We start from the raw sequence: 16,463 nt of genomic DNA, 5'->3' as shown, positions 1-16,463 counted from the left end.
CGCACCGGGCATGCGCAGAAAGCGCCGCTGCCATATTGAGAGTGGCGCCGTTCGAGAAGGGCGGGCAGGGGTGAGGGCGCGTGCGCACTGCCCTGCGGGCGGCCATGTTGGGAGTGGCGGCAGGGCTGCGCCGCCATCTTGGGAGGGCGTGATGGGTCCCAGAAGCGCAGGATGAATTATTTTGGAATGTGGGATCACCGGGCCCAACCTGCGCCCCAGCACCACCTTGTCAGGCAGACCATGGCACCGAGGGCCACGTCCAGTCTTGAACATCTGCAGGGACGGTGACTCCACCACCTCCCTGGGCAGCCTGGTCCACTGTCTAATCACACTTCTTGTGAAGAAATTCCTCTTCTTCTCCGACCTAAACCTCTGCTGGCACAGCTTGAAGCTATGTCCTCTCGTCCTGAGCGTGGCACTGTTGCGTAAAATTTTCTTAAGAAAGGATGTTCTTTGATGTTTGATCTTTCTGTACTTTCAAGCCAAATCAACAATAAAGGAGATTTAATCCATGAAAGAGATAACAGCCAACAAGCTCTAAGTGATGTCCAGGTGTTAGAAAAACCGATTGCTTGTTGGTAGAATTACCTTGTCAAGGTTTAGGGTTAGACATTTTTCAATTATCTCAGACTCAGGGATAGGTTAACAAAGCTTGGGAAGAAAGATGTACTACTGATAGTGAGCAGAAAGAATGCAGAATTTACGGGCCACGAGGACATTCAGCAGAACCCCCTTGATAAGGAAGAAACTTATAAAACCAACTGGGCTGAAGCAGCTCTGACTGGGTAAAAGGTAATTCCAGCAGGGGCAGATCCAAGAAACCCACCAACCCCAAAGAAGAGACAGACTGAGCACGTGGACTAATTAGCATGGCAAGCAAGAGAATCATTCCCCAATAGAAGATAGAATAATAATTAATAAGAGAACTATGTAACTTGTAGCCAATTAACACAGATTCCTTTGCTAAGATGTATAAATAGTAAAAGATTTTGATTGTTGTCATGGCTTGATTTGTGGAATCCCAGCGAGCACCCAGGCTTGTGCAGCTCAGAAATAAATAATCAATGTCTCTCTCGAGGGTGTCATGATTGGCTTATTGCACTGGGGGTAACAAATCTGATTTTTGTGCACAACAGATGCGGAGGGAGAGTCCAGGCCTTTGAACCCAGGGAAGTGACATTATAGAAATTTGAGTGTGAATTATGTCAACCCACCCCTGTCCTGCATCCACTTTCTAGGGAGAAAAGTTATCCCACAGGGAAGAAAAGTTATCCCACAGGGAAGAAAGGTTATCCCACAGGGGAGCTGCCCCCACTCCCTCCTCCAGCACAGGTGGGGATGGCCATTTCAAGCTCTGCATCCCCCTAAACCACAGCAAGCCCAGAGCAGGGAGCTGGTTCTCCAGCACCTGCAGGTTCTCCAGCCCCAGCTCGTGCCGTCCTGTTCCGCTCCAAGGGTCCTGCCACGCGCAGGGACCGGTGTGTGCCCATCTGTCTTCCCCTTGTCAAACCACCCCAAGCTTCAGAGAGAAGCTCTTTTTTTTTCATTCAACAATGGATTTCACAACCCTCCCTGTCCTGCTGCTCACGGATGTGCCCAAGCTCTGGCTCGGTTTTCCCTGTGTGGCCACCACCACCTGCCTGTGTTTTGTGGGGACACCTGATAAAGGGGATCTTGAGGGTAGAAGAGAGAAGATCCCTGTCTAGGCTCAGCCCCAGCACCTTCTATGCTCCCCCACCCTGGGCTGGTGTGATCAGGAAAGATTTTTCTCCCTGAACAGCAGACCCATCTCCTTCTTCACAGCGTTCCATGCTCTTTCTGCCAGCACTCACCCCCTCATTCAAAGGGCAGCCAGAGCCGAAAGGAACCTCCCTTGGGGAGCAGCTGTGTGTGTTTCCCCCAGTAATGCTGTTTATTTCTTGAAAACCCACCGAAAAGGTTCCCTCACCCTTTATGGAATGACAGTCCCTTGGAGCAAAGTGGGATAGATACGCCCACCCCCCATGCCAGCGGTGTGGGGTGATCAGGAGTGAACAAATGTACAGAAATAAATATATAGCGTTATGTAAAAACTGCTGGACCCTGTGCAAACTTGAAGTGCGGCACCACATCCAAGAGGAAGCAGCAGGGGAAAAAAAAGAATCCTGGTCGAATATAAGGAGTCCAAGGGGTTATTTCGGATAAAATTAAAGTGTAGAAATGCCGCAGTTTGAGCGTGTGTTAAAATAAGGCGAAGCACACCCGTCTGTCCGGGCTGCCGATGCCGCCAGGTCACGGCTGGCTGTTTCCCCAGCAGCGGGTGCAGCCGGCGGAGCGGCAGCTCCGGGACAATCCCGGTCCTTTCCCGCCGCTGTTCCCGCCCGGTCCCCGCCAGCCGCGCTCCCCGCGGGCCCGGGCGCGCTCTCCGAGCCGCAGATGCCGCGGTGCGGCACGGACTGCCCTGGTGACACAGCAGTGGCCAGGAATGCCGCGTCACCTTCTGCTCCCCCCTCCGTGAGGCACAACAGAGAGGAAAAGCCTCTTTTTTTCCCCCACTGGAGAAGGGATTTTTCACTGTCAGCACGGGCGCAGAAGGTGGGAAATTCAGCCCATGTGCATCCTCAGTGCAGGGCTCGCTTGGGGGTTGGTGTGGTAATAAGAGAGTTAACGAGTCCCTTTTAGTGTATTTGCTAAACAAAACCGGTTCCAGCGCTCTGAACCCCAAGACAGCGGCTCGGATCGGAGCCCAGCACCTTCGGGGTGTGGAGGCTGCGGGGTTCCAGCAACGGCATCGCTCTGTTGTTCAGCAACGGGAGTTTGCACCACCACAGGCATGAGGAAGTGGCACCTGCTGGCGGGGACGTGACAGTCACTTCTCTCCGAGGACAAGGTGTTCAGGGCGTTGGCCACCCAAAATGCCACAGGAAAGAGAACTGAGCCTGATTAACAGGGGGGGAAACTGAGGCAGAGAGGGGTTTTGCTTTGCCTGCTCAGGGCTTCGCAGTGAATTGCTGGATAGACCCAGATATCCCCCAGATTCCTGTTTCTACTGATTGCCTTTATGGTGGCAAAGGTCATTGCATGAAGGTGTAATCTTGACAAGATTTGGATAAATTCAATTAATAGTAACTCTTAAAGCAGGGACTTTCTGCCCCTTGCATGGTGGCTTGGTACTGCTCACCCCAGGAACAGCTCCTGCATTAAAATGTAGTCATTTTATTGCAAAAAAAAAGAATTATGCCTGCTCTTGGCTCCCACTGGCAGGGTTGATCCTGCTCCTGCAAGAGGGTGAGGACAGTAAGGACGGGACAGCAGGGATGCAACAGGGCAGCAGCATTCCCAAGCCACAGGAGCTGCCCGAGGATGTAGTGAAGGCAAAACAAGATTAATGCAGACAGGAGCCTCCAGGAGAGCTTTGCATTTGATGTGGGAGAGGAGAGAGATCAGAGTATGGAGGAGTCAGGATTAACATAAATTTACAAACCTTCCATTCTGGGCTGCAGGGCTGTTCTGGACTGTGTTCCCCCATGGCGTGACCCACCAGTGCCCCAGGCTGCAGGAACACTTGGGAACACTGTCACTGGTGTTCCCTCTTCCCCGGACACAGCCTGTTCTCTCTCCCCTCAGGTTAGCTGGACAGAAAAAGTGATCAATCTTCAGCCAAATTAATCTTCAGACAGAAAACCAATAGCTCTGAGCTGCCTGACAAGCCCCCAGTTTTCCCTTCCAGGTAGGGTTATAAGCAGGGAACCCCTGAAAGATGGAGTGAGTGTGCACGGGCAGGGCATGGGATGCACCCAGGCATGTGCCCTTGGCTGTTACGTGTCCATGAACTCAAAGGGATGAGACAGGAACCAAATCCACCGCAGGGCTTTGCCTCCCTGGTAACGCCTCAAGCCCCTCTGACTTCGCTTTGATCCAGAGCACTGCAATGTGCCACAGGGATGTGCACTGCTCCCGGAAAACCAGGTCCGTGTGGGACAAGGGCTGGCACCTGGGTTTCAGCAGCTTCCCAGCCATTTCTGTGTGGCCCTGAGAAGGGTCATGACAGCATTGCTGCTCCAGGGAAGGATGTGGCACGGCAGGAATCGCCCTGAAACAGTGCCTGGCAGGGAAATCCCTCAACAGCCCTCCCTGCTCCTTGCAGGAAGGAGCTCATGGCAATCAGCCCCTTCAAGGCTGGCCCCAGAAGTGCCCCCCAAGCCTTCAACTGTCACAGACACAAGCTGTGCTCTCCCTCCCTCTGGCTTTATTTGCAGAGGGAATTAAGGTCCTGCTGGGAAAACCGCCCCTGTGCTCTGATAACTGCCTGCAGAGCCAGCTCTAAATGGCTTTTTGTAAATGAAAACCCAGGATTAACGAGGTTCCCCTCGTCACTGTTTACTTAGTGTTCTGCCAGAGTCAGGGGAGCAGGGTAGAGACCCCCTGCTCTGGGCAAGCCCCTTGGGCCACCAAGGAGCTGGCACATATTGGGGGACCAGCAAGGTGCCACCCAGCACATAGCAGAGCCTCCCTGGAACAGGAGGTTCCCAGATGGGTTTGGGATGGGTGGGATGCATGTGCACGTAGCAGGAGCCTTGGTGCAGGGGACAGGGCAAGGCCAGGGCACAGTGTTTTGTGAGCTGGGGGCCAGGGCTGGGGGATGATGCTCATTTTCTTCCTACGCCACGTTGCTGGGGAAGGAAGGGGGGTGTTTGCCATGTGGGTTGGTGCTGGGCACACATCCCCCACGTGACAGGAACAGGGAGGCCATGCAGGGCTGCAGCTGGCCTCATCCCCTCAGCAAGAATTCACTCAGGGATGGCAAGGAGTTGCCCAGAGAGGCCATGGGGTTTGCTGAGGGGTGCAGGTCCAATGAGCCCCGTGCAGAGTCATCCCTGTCTGCCTGCAGCAGGACAAGGAGGTCCTCCCTCTATCTGCTGCACTCCCAGGGACTGGAGCCACCACGGCCGACCTTTGGATGTTTGCACATTCCTGCCTGTTAATGTGTCTCGTAACCAAAAGCTGCCAGGATGGAGCATTACTCCCCCCAGCACTTGCCAGGCTGCTCCCTCCCGTTCCCCAGCTGAGAATTGGCACCCACCCCGTACCGGGTGGGAGCATGGGCTCCTCAAAGGAGCAAAACCTGATGCCTCTGGTAGGAGCGATGAGCATCCCACCCCTTGACACCAGTAAGCCCCAAATGCTCCCAGAGCTCTTGGGGCAGGCAGCAGTCACCTCTCCCAGCCAGGCATGGGGAAAAGGAGCTCCGTTTCGGAGCAGAGCCGCACTTCCCTCGGCTGCCAGGCTGGCACATTGCCCGCCAGCACAGTGCCAGGCCAAATTCTTTGCGATTTCTAGGTCAACACCCGCCTATCGTAATGCCCTGAGCCCTCCTGCTGCCTGTGCCAGCCTCCAGCCCAGTGGTCCCTGTGCACAGGACAGGAGCATCCCAAAGGATCCACACCTGACACTGCTCATCCTGGCTGGCCCATCGCAAGTATTTGGCCCCCATTGCTCCAAATTTGCAATCCCTCAAATGCCTGGCTCTGCCCACAGCAGCACCCCTAGGAGAGCTGTGTCCAGGGAGTGCACAGCTTGTACCCTGCCCCAGCTTCCACCTACTTTGAGGGGTTTCAGACCCATCCCAAGGAGTCAGACACCAAGGGTGTGTGTTTGCTTTGGATTTCTAAAGCCATTTTCTCACTGTCATGATGGCAGTGAAAAACCCCCACAATCTCAAGACATGGCCTAACGCTCCAAACCTGGAAATAAATCACCTGGAAAAACACCCTTTGTAAAGAAATCCCCGTGGCCCCGGTGCTTGTTTGCAAACCAGCCAAGTTTCGACCTCGGAGTGACGTGGTTTCCCAAAGAAGGAGGCGATGCTGGCACAGCTCCGGCAGCTCAGCCCCTCCATTGGGGGGTTGGATGTGTCCCCCCTTGCCCACAGGGACCCCTTTCCACGGCATGGGCCAGGCTGGAGGGGCAAGAGCCCTGTGGGACTGCAGCCCCCTACTCGGGCATGCATCGAGGGGATGGTGGGGCTGAGGATGAGGAGGAGGAAGGGGCAGCCGAGCGTGTCCATGTGACAGCTCTTACGCAGGGGCTGTTGCATTGTGGCCACTGGCTCTCCCCCTCTCCCTGCCGCGGGGCAAGCCCTGGCCTGCCGGGACATTGTGCCAGCTGGGAACAGCGACTGGCAACAGCCACTGACCCGTCCCGGGGCTCCCTGAGGCGCAGAGGGACGCGGGCACCCGAGAGGACTTTAGCTGGATGTGCTCCTCCATGCCAGAGGGTGCAGCACTCCACACACCGCACAAGAACAGGGCTGAAATAGGTGCAGATGTGCTTCAAAAGTTCTGCTGAGATAATCAGGTTCGGACCCACCTCAGCCCTGCCTCAGTTTCCCCATGAGGGTGCTGAGAGCCATCCGGGCTGTGTGAGTGCCACAGGTCCCGCTGGGCCCTGTTGGCAGTGCAAGGTCACTGCTGGAAAAGCGGGACGGGAGCTTTGCCCCCCTCTCTGTTCTCAAAGCCACCTCCCCCAGCAGCCCTGCAGAGAGGTGTTTGCATCCAGCCTGATCCCTCCAGGCAAAGCCATCAGAGTCCAGCCGTGGGGCTCAGCACAGCCTGCCTGGAGTTTGCTATGGCACCTCCAGCCCATCAGGTATGAAACACTAAAAAAATCAGCACCACAGGGATGGAGAGTCCCTGAGCTGTCCCCAAGCTCTGCTCTGTGTGAGTGCCAGGCTGTCCCGATGCCATCCCCATCCCATCCCATCCCATCCCCACCAGGGACCTGCTGTACCAAGTAGATCTCTCTGAGTGTGGTTCCCAAGAGATTTCACATCCATGTGAACTCCTGGATGCACGTTTGGGATCCTGTTTTTTTCCCAAACTTTGGAGGTTCATTCATTGCTATGCAAGGCGAGTCCATTCCCTACCCTCCTCCATCCTGTTTCCCCCTTCTCCCCCCCCTCACCACTCCAACCATCCCAGCCTAGGATGTTAAAATGGGCTGAATTTTTTACGATGAGAGGGGAAAAATTTTTTAGAAATCTGGGGATGAAGAGAGAACCCATGAGCTGTGACCTCCTCCAAATTCAAGGCACCAAATCCACACAAGGAAAACAAAAGGCAGCGAGATTAGCATTTCCAAACAGAGCAGAGATGGCCCCAATCTTTGAGCTGTTTATTCTAGGGTTGATTTTCAATATTTAGGATGATTAGCAAGTGAAAGCCGGCTGTTGCCAGAATGGCTCCATGCCAGCCCCACAGTCAATGGAGGGAAAAGAAAGACACGGCAAGAAAGGGAGAGAAAAGAAGGGCTTATGTGTATATTTTTTTCTCCCTCTGTGAGCGGGAGATTGGTTTGAGGTGTCAATGTTTGCCCATCAGGGAGGGATGATGGATGAGGGGACGGCTGGGGAAATAGCAGAAATAAATAATAAAGGAATAATTGCCATGTGCTTAATAACCAGCTGGGGAAGGACCTCACTAGGGCAGCGAGCTGAGCTTGCCGAGAGTTTTTAGAGCTGGGTTCTTCCCAGACCCTCTTCGGTGGGTGCTGGTGGATGCCCCAAAACGCAGCCAGCTTTGGAGTGCTCTGGGAGCAGAGCAGGGGCGACACTGCCAGCGCGGGGTCCCCATCCCGTCCCCGCCCCTGTGCCGGGCGAGCCGGGGCAGCCCGTGGGGCTGGACCGGCCCCAGCCCCGGCTGCAACCCCGCTGCCACCGGCAAGCCCGGGCAGGTCCGCGGCTGCCGGGTCCCGACCCCGCTGCTGGCACCGAGCTTCGCCCCGAGCACAGCCGCGCTTTGTGTCCCGCGTCCCGCGGGAAGCGATGCCACCACCCAGAGCACCCCCAGCTCCCGCACCTCCTGGCTGCCGCTTGAAAAAACACCGCCCCCTCCAAACTATCTCGCTGAAAGAAAGGAAAATGCACGTCCAAGTCGGTTTGGTTGCTTTCAGCTGCTGAACAAAACGGGGTTGTTTCAGGCCTCGACTGGTGCCTCCTTTATATTCACCCTTTCTCACTTTAAACCCCTCGACTGGCTCCGGCAGGCTGGAATATTTTTTCCTGGCAAGGTTGCTTTTTTCAGTCCTCTGGCAGGGTGGGGATGCTGGAGGCTTCTCTTTTCCAGGGGGTTTCAAAACAGTACTACATGTTTGTGCCTGGCAAAACAAATTAAAGAAGTGGACTGAGGGGCAGGGGAAGTGCCAGCTTTTTCCGGCCCTGAAGTGCCACCAGTACTGGGGGGAAGAAGGGAGCAGCTCTTCCAGTGCTTCCAACACGGAGCTCAGAGGAGGAGAAGCCAGGACAAGGAATTCCCTAATGCCTTCTGGTATTCGTGGCCCCCAATATCCCAAAGCTGAAAGGAAAGCACTAATCTGCCTCTAAATTCCAGCCCAGACACACCAAAGCTGTTCCCCCAGGGGTAACCCTACATTTTCCCAAGGGCAGCAACCTCCCTTCCCAGCACAAAGCACACACAGACCAAGGCAAGTGTCTGTCCTGAGCCCAGGCCTTATTTTGGGTTGAGATTGGCGGGATTGGGACTGGCTGCTGGAGTGCCTGGTGCTGAGGGGATCCAGGAGCTCACTGGGAAGCTGATAGGGTGCTCCTCATGTGCTGGGGAGAAGGCCAGGGCTGTGACCTCGGGGCAAGAGGGATGGGATAGGCAGGAGTGGGTGCACCCAAAGTACCAAGCTGGAGGAGCCCCAGGCAGGGTCTGGAGGGGGATCTCTGTGCTGCTCCTGTCGCCAGCCTGTACCCAGAAGGACTCTGAAGCCACTTGGGCATCTTGGAGCATCTACAGGGCCAGGTAGAGACATGGCACAACCAGAGGCATCCTCCCTGTCCGCCCCAGGAGCTCCCTGCAGGGCCAGGAAAGGCTTTTCCCAGGGTTGGGAGCAGCTCCCAGGGCTCAGGACACAAGGCTGAGCAAGGTTGAACTTGGAGAATCCAGAAGGGACCTGTATTTTCTTACCAGCTAATTATCGTACTTGTGTCACATAGGTGGTGTGTAACCATTGTCTCACTAAGGGTGGTTCATGCCTCAGTTTCCCCACAGGGAATTGCTGCACAGCTGTGGAAGTGGGTGAGAACTCCTGTGTCCTGGTACTGGTGTACAAGCAGGGCTGGGCTGGGGAAAGGAAACAAGGAGGCAAAAGGGCTTTTTTCTTCTCCATTTTTCTTTATTTATTATTATTATTTTTTTAATTTGTAAATAACTTTGCATGAAAAAAAGTTAAATTGCACAAGTATCTCTGTAGTTCTCCAACATAATCCCCAAAGCAGGAAAACAGAAGAAAAACAGTGAGTAAAAAGAAACATTGTCAATACAAACAACTACACCGACCCCAAAGCCCCTCCTAAGTGCTTTTGTAACCAAAACAGAATCTATTTACAATCTTCCATTTCTTTTGCCAAGTCTAAGACACACCACTACAATTCCAGCTTCTACTTGCTCCTACCTAATGGCTGCTCTACCTCTCACAGCCTACAGCAAAGGAGAGGCAAAGAATCCGGTTCTTGAGAGCTTCAAGTTTCAGCAGCTCCCAAAATATTTCCAGGTTACCTTGCACTGACCCTGCCACACTCTCGCCACACACTGAGCCAAAGGGCCGAAGCTTCTCTTGGTGTCAATCCTGATGTCTCTCTTGGCTGGATGGGACTTCATTTCCACTGCTGTCCCCAGAGCCTGTTGCATGCACAGTCTTTGGCCTGAGCTCCTGGATGGAGCCTGAATGTGGATTTCTTTCCTCCTCGGTCCCACCTGGGAGCGTTCGGTGTGGAGCGGCTCCATCGCCACCAGCTGAGGGCCAGGCCGTGGGGTTTTCCTTACGCTCGGAGCCTGATGGGAGAGCTGGAGAAGTGAAGAGCAACAGCCTCAGACCAAAAAAGCGGAGAGGGGCTATGTCAGCGGGTGAAAGAGAGGGTTCATGGTGCTCCAGACCCTTTGGCAACTGCAGCAAGGATTTTTTGGGTACAAAAAATACAAAAGCCAGTTTTGGGAGCACCCCGGTCCCTGCTGCTCCTCCTCTCCTGCCAGGGCCAGTTCCTGGATTCTTCACAAAACCTGTTGGTGCAGGAGTCCTCCCTTGTGTGGTCTTGTTTTACAGAACAGTGAACACAAAACCTTTAAACAGTGAAAATATAAAACAACTCTCAAACTGCATTTCCAGTCTTCCCCTCCCCCCTTAAGAAATTCTAGTGCTAAAAAATATAGATTTCTTTGAATATATAATATATAATAGATTATATAAAAACATCTAAAGAGGCACACTTGCTGAATTTATAAACCTTTTCTTCTTCCCTAGGCACAAGTCAGCTGGGATGTTGAACTTGGAGAATCCAGAAGGGACCTGTATTTTCTTACCAGCTAATTATCATACTGTACCTACCAACTGCACTGAGACAGAAAAAGGAAAGACAGAGAGAAACAGAGAGACAAAGAGGTGTGGAAATTGCACTTAAGTCTATCAAGTCTAAGCCACCAGGAATCTCAGGTCTTAGATGGGATTTTGCAGGTAATTTTAGCCCTGATGGAAAAGAACCCATCGTAATTCACATTTCTTTTATTAAAGTAAAATGTAAAAAAATAAGTAGTGTTAACTTCCTTCTCTTGAGAAAACTAGAGACTTCTGAGGTGCCCTTTAGAGACACAGCAGGCAGTTCCTGGGGTGGTGGGTTTTTTCTCTGGTGTTTCTGGGAATAACCTTACAATGAAGCTCATGGTAAAAGTCACCATGGGCATCTCTAGGAAATCTTGTCCCTTGTAAGTCCCAGCTTCGGGAGAGCATCCTACCAAAGTCTTACAAGAGGCGTGCCAGACTGCTCAGGTTGATGACATCTGCCAGTAAAGAGGCATCGATGTCTTCAAACACCTGATCAATGTTGACACAGTTGGAGAGGTAATCGCTTGTCCCTTCATCCCAGGGGTGCTCCAAGAAAGTCGTGGCCATGAGGGTTTCATTAAAGTCCAGGCTGTACTGGTTGGATTCGGTGACGATCTGTTCCTGCTCCTGGGGACACTCCATGTGTTGCCCTTGTCCTGTCCAGTCCGGCTCGCATGTGACAGGGTTGATGGAAGCTGGGAGCTCCATATCCACCAGAGTGGAGAAATCTCCGTTGAGGTTGGTGTTAAAGACAGTTTCCCAATCAAAGACCCCTTTCAGCGACCCCAGCTCAGTCTGCTCCTCCTGGGTCATCAGAGCCGAGCTGGGAAGCCGGGACGCCTTGGCCGTGGGCAGGGGCGAGGGCTGCTTGCGCTTCTGCCCCGCTTTGGTACCCCCCGGGTTCCAGCTCTGGCTGCTGGTGGTTTCCTCAAACTCCTTGAGCAGCTGCTGCGATGCCACGTTGGCCTCGAGGACGTTGTTGGAGCTGCAGCAAGAAGTGGCCGGGCTGCCAACGTGCTGTGCTTCTTTCTGGACTCTTCCAGAGAAGGATGGGTGGATCTGCACAGGAGACATCCTCCGCTTTTTGTAAGTCCCGTACTTCAGCCGGTTGGCATAGTAGGGGTCCAGCTTCCAAAATCCACCTTTCCCTGGCTCGTCTTTCTCCCGAGGAACCTTGATGAAGGACTTGTTCAAGGAGAGGTTGTGCCGGATGGAGTTCTGGAGCCAAAAGAGAAAGAAACCAAGGCTGAATGCTTGTCTGCTGCTGCGGGACCTAAGTGCATGGGGAGGCTGCTGGAGGTTTTCAGCAAGGACCTTGAAACAAAGCAGAGCTGGCAACATCCAGACATCCAAGGCTACATGCCCAGCAGGAAATCCCTCAAACCCCTGAGTTTTCCCCCCTGAGTCTCCAGCAGAGTTTTCCTGCCTCCTGTCTCATCCAGCCAAAGGTGGCAGGAGCCAAGGGGTTCAAGGTAGGACTTGCCACCCAGGGGGAAGCTTTTGGGCAACTCTCCTTGGCTGGAAATTTGGGCCATGGGGCCTTGGATCATGCAGAGCACTGGGTGAAACTGGCTTGAATTGCTCTAGGCGTGGAGCTAGGCTGGAGGAGGTTGGATCCTCCTTCATTCCAAGGAGGAAGATGTGGGTGTCTATGCCCATGTTACAAGGCAGCACTGTGGGGTGGTGGCAACATCAGGGCCCTGCTGGCACCCCTGAGTTCATCTGTGTCTATTGTTAGTGTTGAGAGGAAAATATTTGGCCAAAACATAAGCACCATGCCTTCCCCCAGCCACGCTGGCACAAATCCGATGGGAGAACCCAGAAAGACACGTGGGCTGTTCCACCCTGTGTGTCTCCAGAGGTGCCTCCTGGCCCAGGGAAGCTCAGTGTGAAATCACTGCATCTTCATCAGCCACTGATCAAATAAGATGAGGGGGGAAAAAAAAAAGGGGAGGGGGGGAAAAAAAGAAAAGGAGGAGTTTCTGCTCCCGTCGAGCTGTTCTGAAACCCTGAATGTGCCTGGAGTGATGTGAATAATCAGAAAGGAAACTCAGTTATTGGGTAAATAACCCAGCGTTGGACTCCACAAAGCCAGGACTGTACTAAGAGATTGGATATGGTAGAGGTGGTGGGTTTTTTTTAATGTTGCCTGGATATCTTTATGCTTATTCATCCATAATCCGTAGTGCCGAATAGGAAAAACAAGGCTCAATTGCTTAGAGCTGTTGAAAAACATGCACACACACACACGCACACACACAACAAAACCCTCCTCTGGGCTGAAGCTCCTTGGGTTTGTTGGCTCCTCTCCAAAGCACTCAGCTCCCACAGGAATATATCCATCTCCCCCCCCAGACTATGGGTGGCATGACCTTTCCAGGCTGTCTTCACGTACGGGAATTGGGATAAGGGATGAGAGCACAGCCTCGAAAAGAAAGAAAAGGGGGGAAAAAAAGAAAAAGAAAGGAAGGGGAAAAAAAAGTGAAAAGAAACAAAAGATTTTTTAAAAGGAAGAAGAAAAAAGAGAAGAAAGAAGAAGGAGGAACACAGATATTCCCCCACACAATCCAGGCTGTGGTAACTCCAGTTTTACTGTGTAATGAAATTTTACAAGGCTCAGAGACTTGAAAGCTGAATTCTCTGCTCCCCATCTCTCCTCCTCATCCCAAACTTCACTCAGCCCAGGCTGAATTATTACTCAGGCGGTCAACATATTTATCATTCCTCCCTGCAACAGTCCAGGGTACCCCCTGCATCTCTGCAGAGAGGGATTGAAAACCTTCTTTCTTTTTTTAATGAACACATTTAATTAAAAATGGTGTGAATGCCCAGCCATGAAGTGTGCAGGAGAAAGTCAACCTGCTGGCGCCCAGCTCCTGCTTCCAAATGACTTTCATAGGTCCCCTGAGTGTAAGAGGGGGACCAAGATGGCCTTGGAGGGGGACCAGGAAAGGTTCCCTTCCCTGTGATGGGCTTCAAGAGCCACTGGAGACCCACCTGCCTGGGGAGAAGGTGGGCAATGCCTGGGCTTTGCAGTGGGGCTCTCCAGCCCTGCTTGGATGGGCACTGCCATCAGGATTAGTGACACACTGCGGATTTGGGATGGGAACGACCCCAGCAGAGGGTTGAGCCCCGCAGGGCTCTCCAGCCCTGCCACATCCTAGAAAACCTCACGTGCCAGAGGTCCCCTCGCGTGATGGAGGAGGGTGGCGAGCCAAGGTGGCTGGGAAAAGCCCCTGGGCTCCAGGCTGCTCCCAAGCTGGTGAGCCTGGGGGCTGTCCCCTCCCCGCCAGGGACATGCTCCTGCTAGATGGGGACAGCAGCCCAAGTTAACCACTCTTGGTCTTCCCTCTGCAGATGTCACCAGCTCATCCCAGTGATGGAGCCTCCGTGGCCTGTCCCTGGGGCCAGGAGCCCAGTGCTCTGCCCTGCTTGGAGAGCAGCAGCATTTCTGCTCAGAACCTCCCCAGTGAGAGACTTGTCCAACAAGTGGCATCTCCATCCCTCTCCTGTTCCTTGTCCTCAGCACCCAGGCACACTCGACCTGGCAACTTCTCCATGTGTGCTCAACCCCGAGGGACTCAGGACCCCACAAGAGCTCCAGGAATGTAGGGACAGAGAGGCCTTTGCCTTGAAGCCAAGAGGAGTCTCAGGTGCCAGGAGCCCAACCAGTACCACCCTGCTCCCAAAATGGTCCTGGGCTCTCGCCCAGAATGGCTCCTTCCCTCTGCCACCCCTGTGGCCGTGGCATTTGTGCCCAGCCAAGTTCTTTCCCATTCTGTCCCTTCCCCACTGGCGGCCTGTGCCGCTCTTTTCCCGGTGGGATCCAGCATCCCTGCAGGATCTTGTCTTGCAGGGTGGAGGCTGTGGAAAGCCCTGCTCAGCCCTGCAGGGAGAGCGGCCGAGGCTCCACATCTCCTACCTGCCAGGTGGGATCGGCGTGTCGGAAGTAGCAGAAGTTGTCAGTAATCCACTTGTAGATGGCAGAGAGGGTGATTTTGGGTTTATTGCTGGCTTCCATGGCCATGCAGATGAGAGTGGCGTAGGAGTAGGGTGGCTTGACGTGGGGGTTGGTCTTGTAGTCGATGTCCCCTGTGAGATGAGGGGGCATGGCCACGTCGTGGTGAGTGGTGGAGGAGGTGGAGGAGGAGACGGGCGTGCAGGGAGTGTGGCGTGTGCCCTTGCAGGCCGGGTCAGCAGCCAGGGGCGAGCACGGGGACTCAAAATCAACCAGGCTGAACAGACTCTCACTCATCATGTAACAGTCCTGGGGGTCCGAGCCAGAGTATAACTGGGGGAGGCCAGTCTGGGCCACTGTGAAGTCCCTCAGCCACATGAGGTCTGGCAGGCTGTCATCCAGGTCTTCCTCCACGCACTTCAATTTGCCCTTGGCTTTCAGCGCTCGGCTCGGCCACGCCATGCCTCCCTCAGTGCTCCCCGGGCTGCACGTGAAGGGGAGGGATGGGGCAGATCCTGCAATAACAACAGGGACAGGGGTGAGGTTCCCCAAGGTGCAGTCTCTCTCTGACAGCCCTGGGTGCTCCTGGAGCTGCTGGGTGAGACCCATCCCTGGCGTGCTGTGCAAGGGACCTGCAACACCTCCCCCAAGGGGCTTTAGCACCCTTGAACCTTGGGGAAATTCCCTCAAACTCCTACACCTCAGTGTCACCCACTGAGCTCCTGCCCAGCGAGCTCTTGGCTGAACAAAGAATTTTTAAAAACCAACAAAAACCCCCTCAAACAACCAAAATCCAGCCCTGCCATCCCACTAAGCGAGGTTGTTTCTTGGGGACACACATCTCTGGATACCTGGCACTCGCAGGACTAACGCTCAGCATTCAACACCAGGACAAAATACTTTAAAGTTTCCCCCCTCGCAGGCAGCTTCTCTCAGTTTGATGCTGTTTCTGCTTTTACCTTCCCCTGGTACCCAGAAAGAACTCAGGGGTGGGGTGGGGGAGCTGGCGGGGGTCCCACCCCAAGCACATTCTCAGTCAGAGCAAGACGACAGCTTCAGACTTTGGGGAGTCCTGTGTAGGGGATGTGGATGTAAACCCGAAATCCCGAGTGCCTGGGCCAGGAGAGAGCGCCGGGAGGGCGCATAGCAGGAGCCGCTCCCCGCGCAGACCCACCGCCCCTAACAGCGCTTCCCATCGCAGCGCCCTCCCGGCTCCGCCGCATGCCCTTACCCCGTCCCGGTGTCGGCCCCCGACAGCCAAAGTTCACGGCAGAGTAAGAAGCTTCTGGAAAAACAGGAGACGGGGGGGGGGGGGGGGGGGGGGGAAGGGGGGGAGCGTAAAAAAATACAAAAAAAAATTAAAAAAAAAAAAAAAAGAAAAGAAAAAAGATAAGGGGAAAGAGAAGCCCCGTGGGTGTCCGGGTGCCCCGTGCCGGCCGCCTGCGGTGTGCCCGGGCCGGGCCGTGCCCGCCGAGCCGCCGTGAGCCGCGGCCGCCCCGGCGCGGGGTTAAGTAGCGGCTCCGAGAGGCTTCGCGCGTTGCCGCGGCGACGCCGCGCCCCGTAAACATCCTCCGGGCTCGCCATTGGCCCGCGCGTTGCCATGGGGACGGGGGGTGGTACCCAGGGATGCTGCGGGACCCCCCCAACCCAGCCCCGGAGAGATGAGGGGACTCCAAGGTGACCTTATCGCGGCTGTTCAGTGCCTCAAGGGAGCCGTAAGGAAGCTGGAGGGGGACTTTCGGCACGGGGGTGTGGTGATAGCACAAAGGGGAATGGCTTCCAACTGAAAGAGGGTGGGTTTAGATTGGATTTTAGGAAGAAATTATTGTGAGGGTGGCGGAACAGGTGGCCCAGAGAGGCCGTGGCTGCCCCATCCCTGGAATAGTTCAAGGCCAGGTTGGATGGGGCTTGGAGCAACCTGGGATAGTGGAAGGTGGCCCTGCCTGTGATGTGGGGGGTGTTGGAACTGGATGATCTTCAATGTTCCTTCCAACCCAAACCGTTCTGTGATTCTATGCAAACCTGAGTCCTGCCCCTCCAGGGGCAACCCCAGCCCTTTTCCTCCTACCTGTGCCCCCATCCCGTTTCTTGCTCCTGAGGCACCCACAGCAATGAGGGCACAGCTGAAGCGGGGCTGGGAGACTCC

At 54.5% G+C, this 16,463-nt stretch overlaps 1 protein-coding gene across 1 annotated transcript; it reads right to left on the bottom strand.

Annotated features, from left to right (window-relative positions):
• Positions 1 to 10,776: 10,776 nt before the first annotated feature.
• FOXJ1 (forkhead box J1) lies at positions 10,777 to 14,779 on the bottom strand (the record flags this gene model as incomplete). The annotated part of the gene is made up of 2 exons (XM_082294273.1): positions 10,777 to 11,577; positions 14,282 to 14,779. 2 exons carry the CDS (start codon positions 14,777 to 14,779, stop codon positions 10,777 to 10,779), a joined length of 1,299 nt encoding a protein of 432 aa, XP_082150399.1.
• Positions 14,780 to 16,463: the final 1,684 nt, after the last annotated feature.

The sequence above is a fragment of the Coloeus monedula genome, assembly GCF_965178545.1.
Source record: "Coloeus monedula genome assembly, chromosome: 19".
Lineage (NCBI taxonomy): Eukaryota > Metazoa > Chordata > Aves > Passeriformes > Corvidae > Coloeus > Coloeus monedula.
Note: the sequence above shows the minus strand (reverse complement) of the source record. Positions and strands in the feature narration are given on the sequence as shown.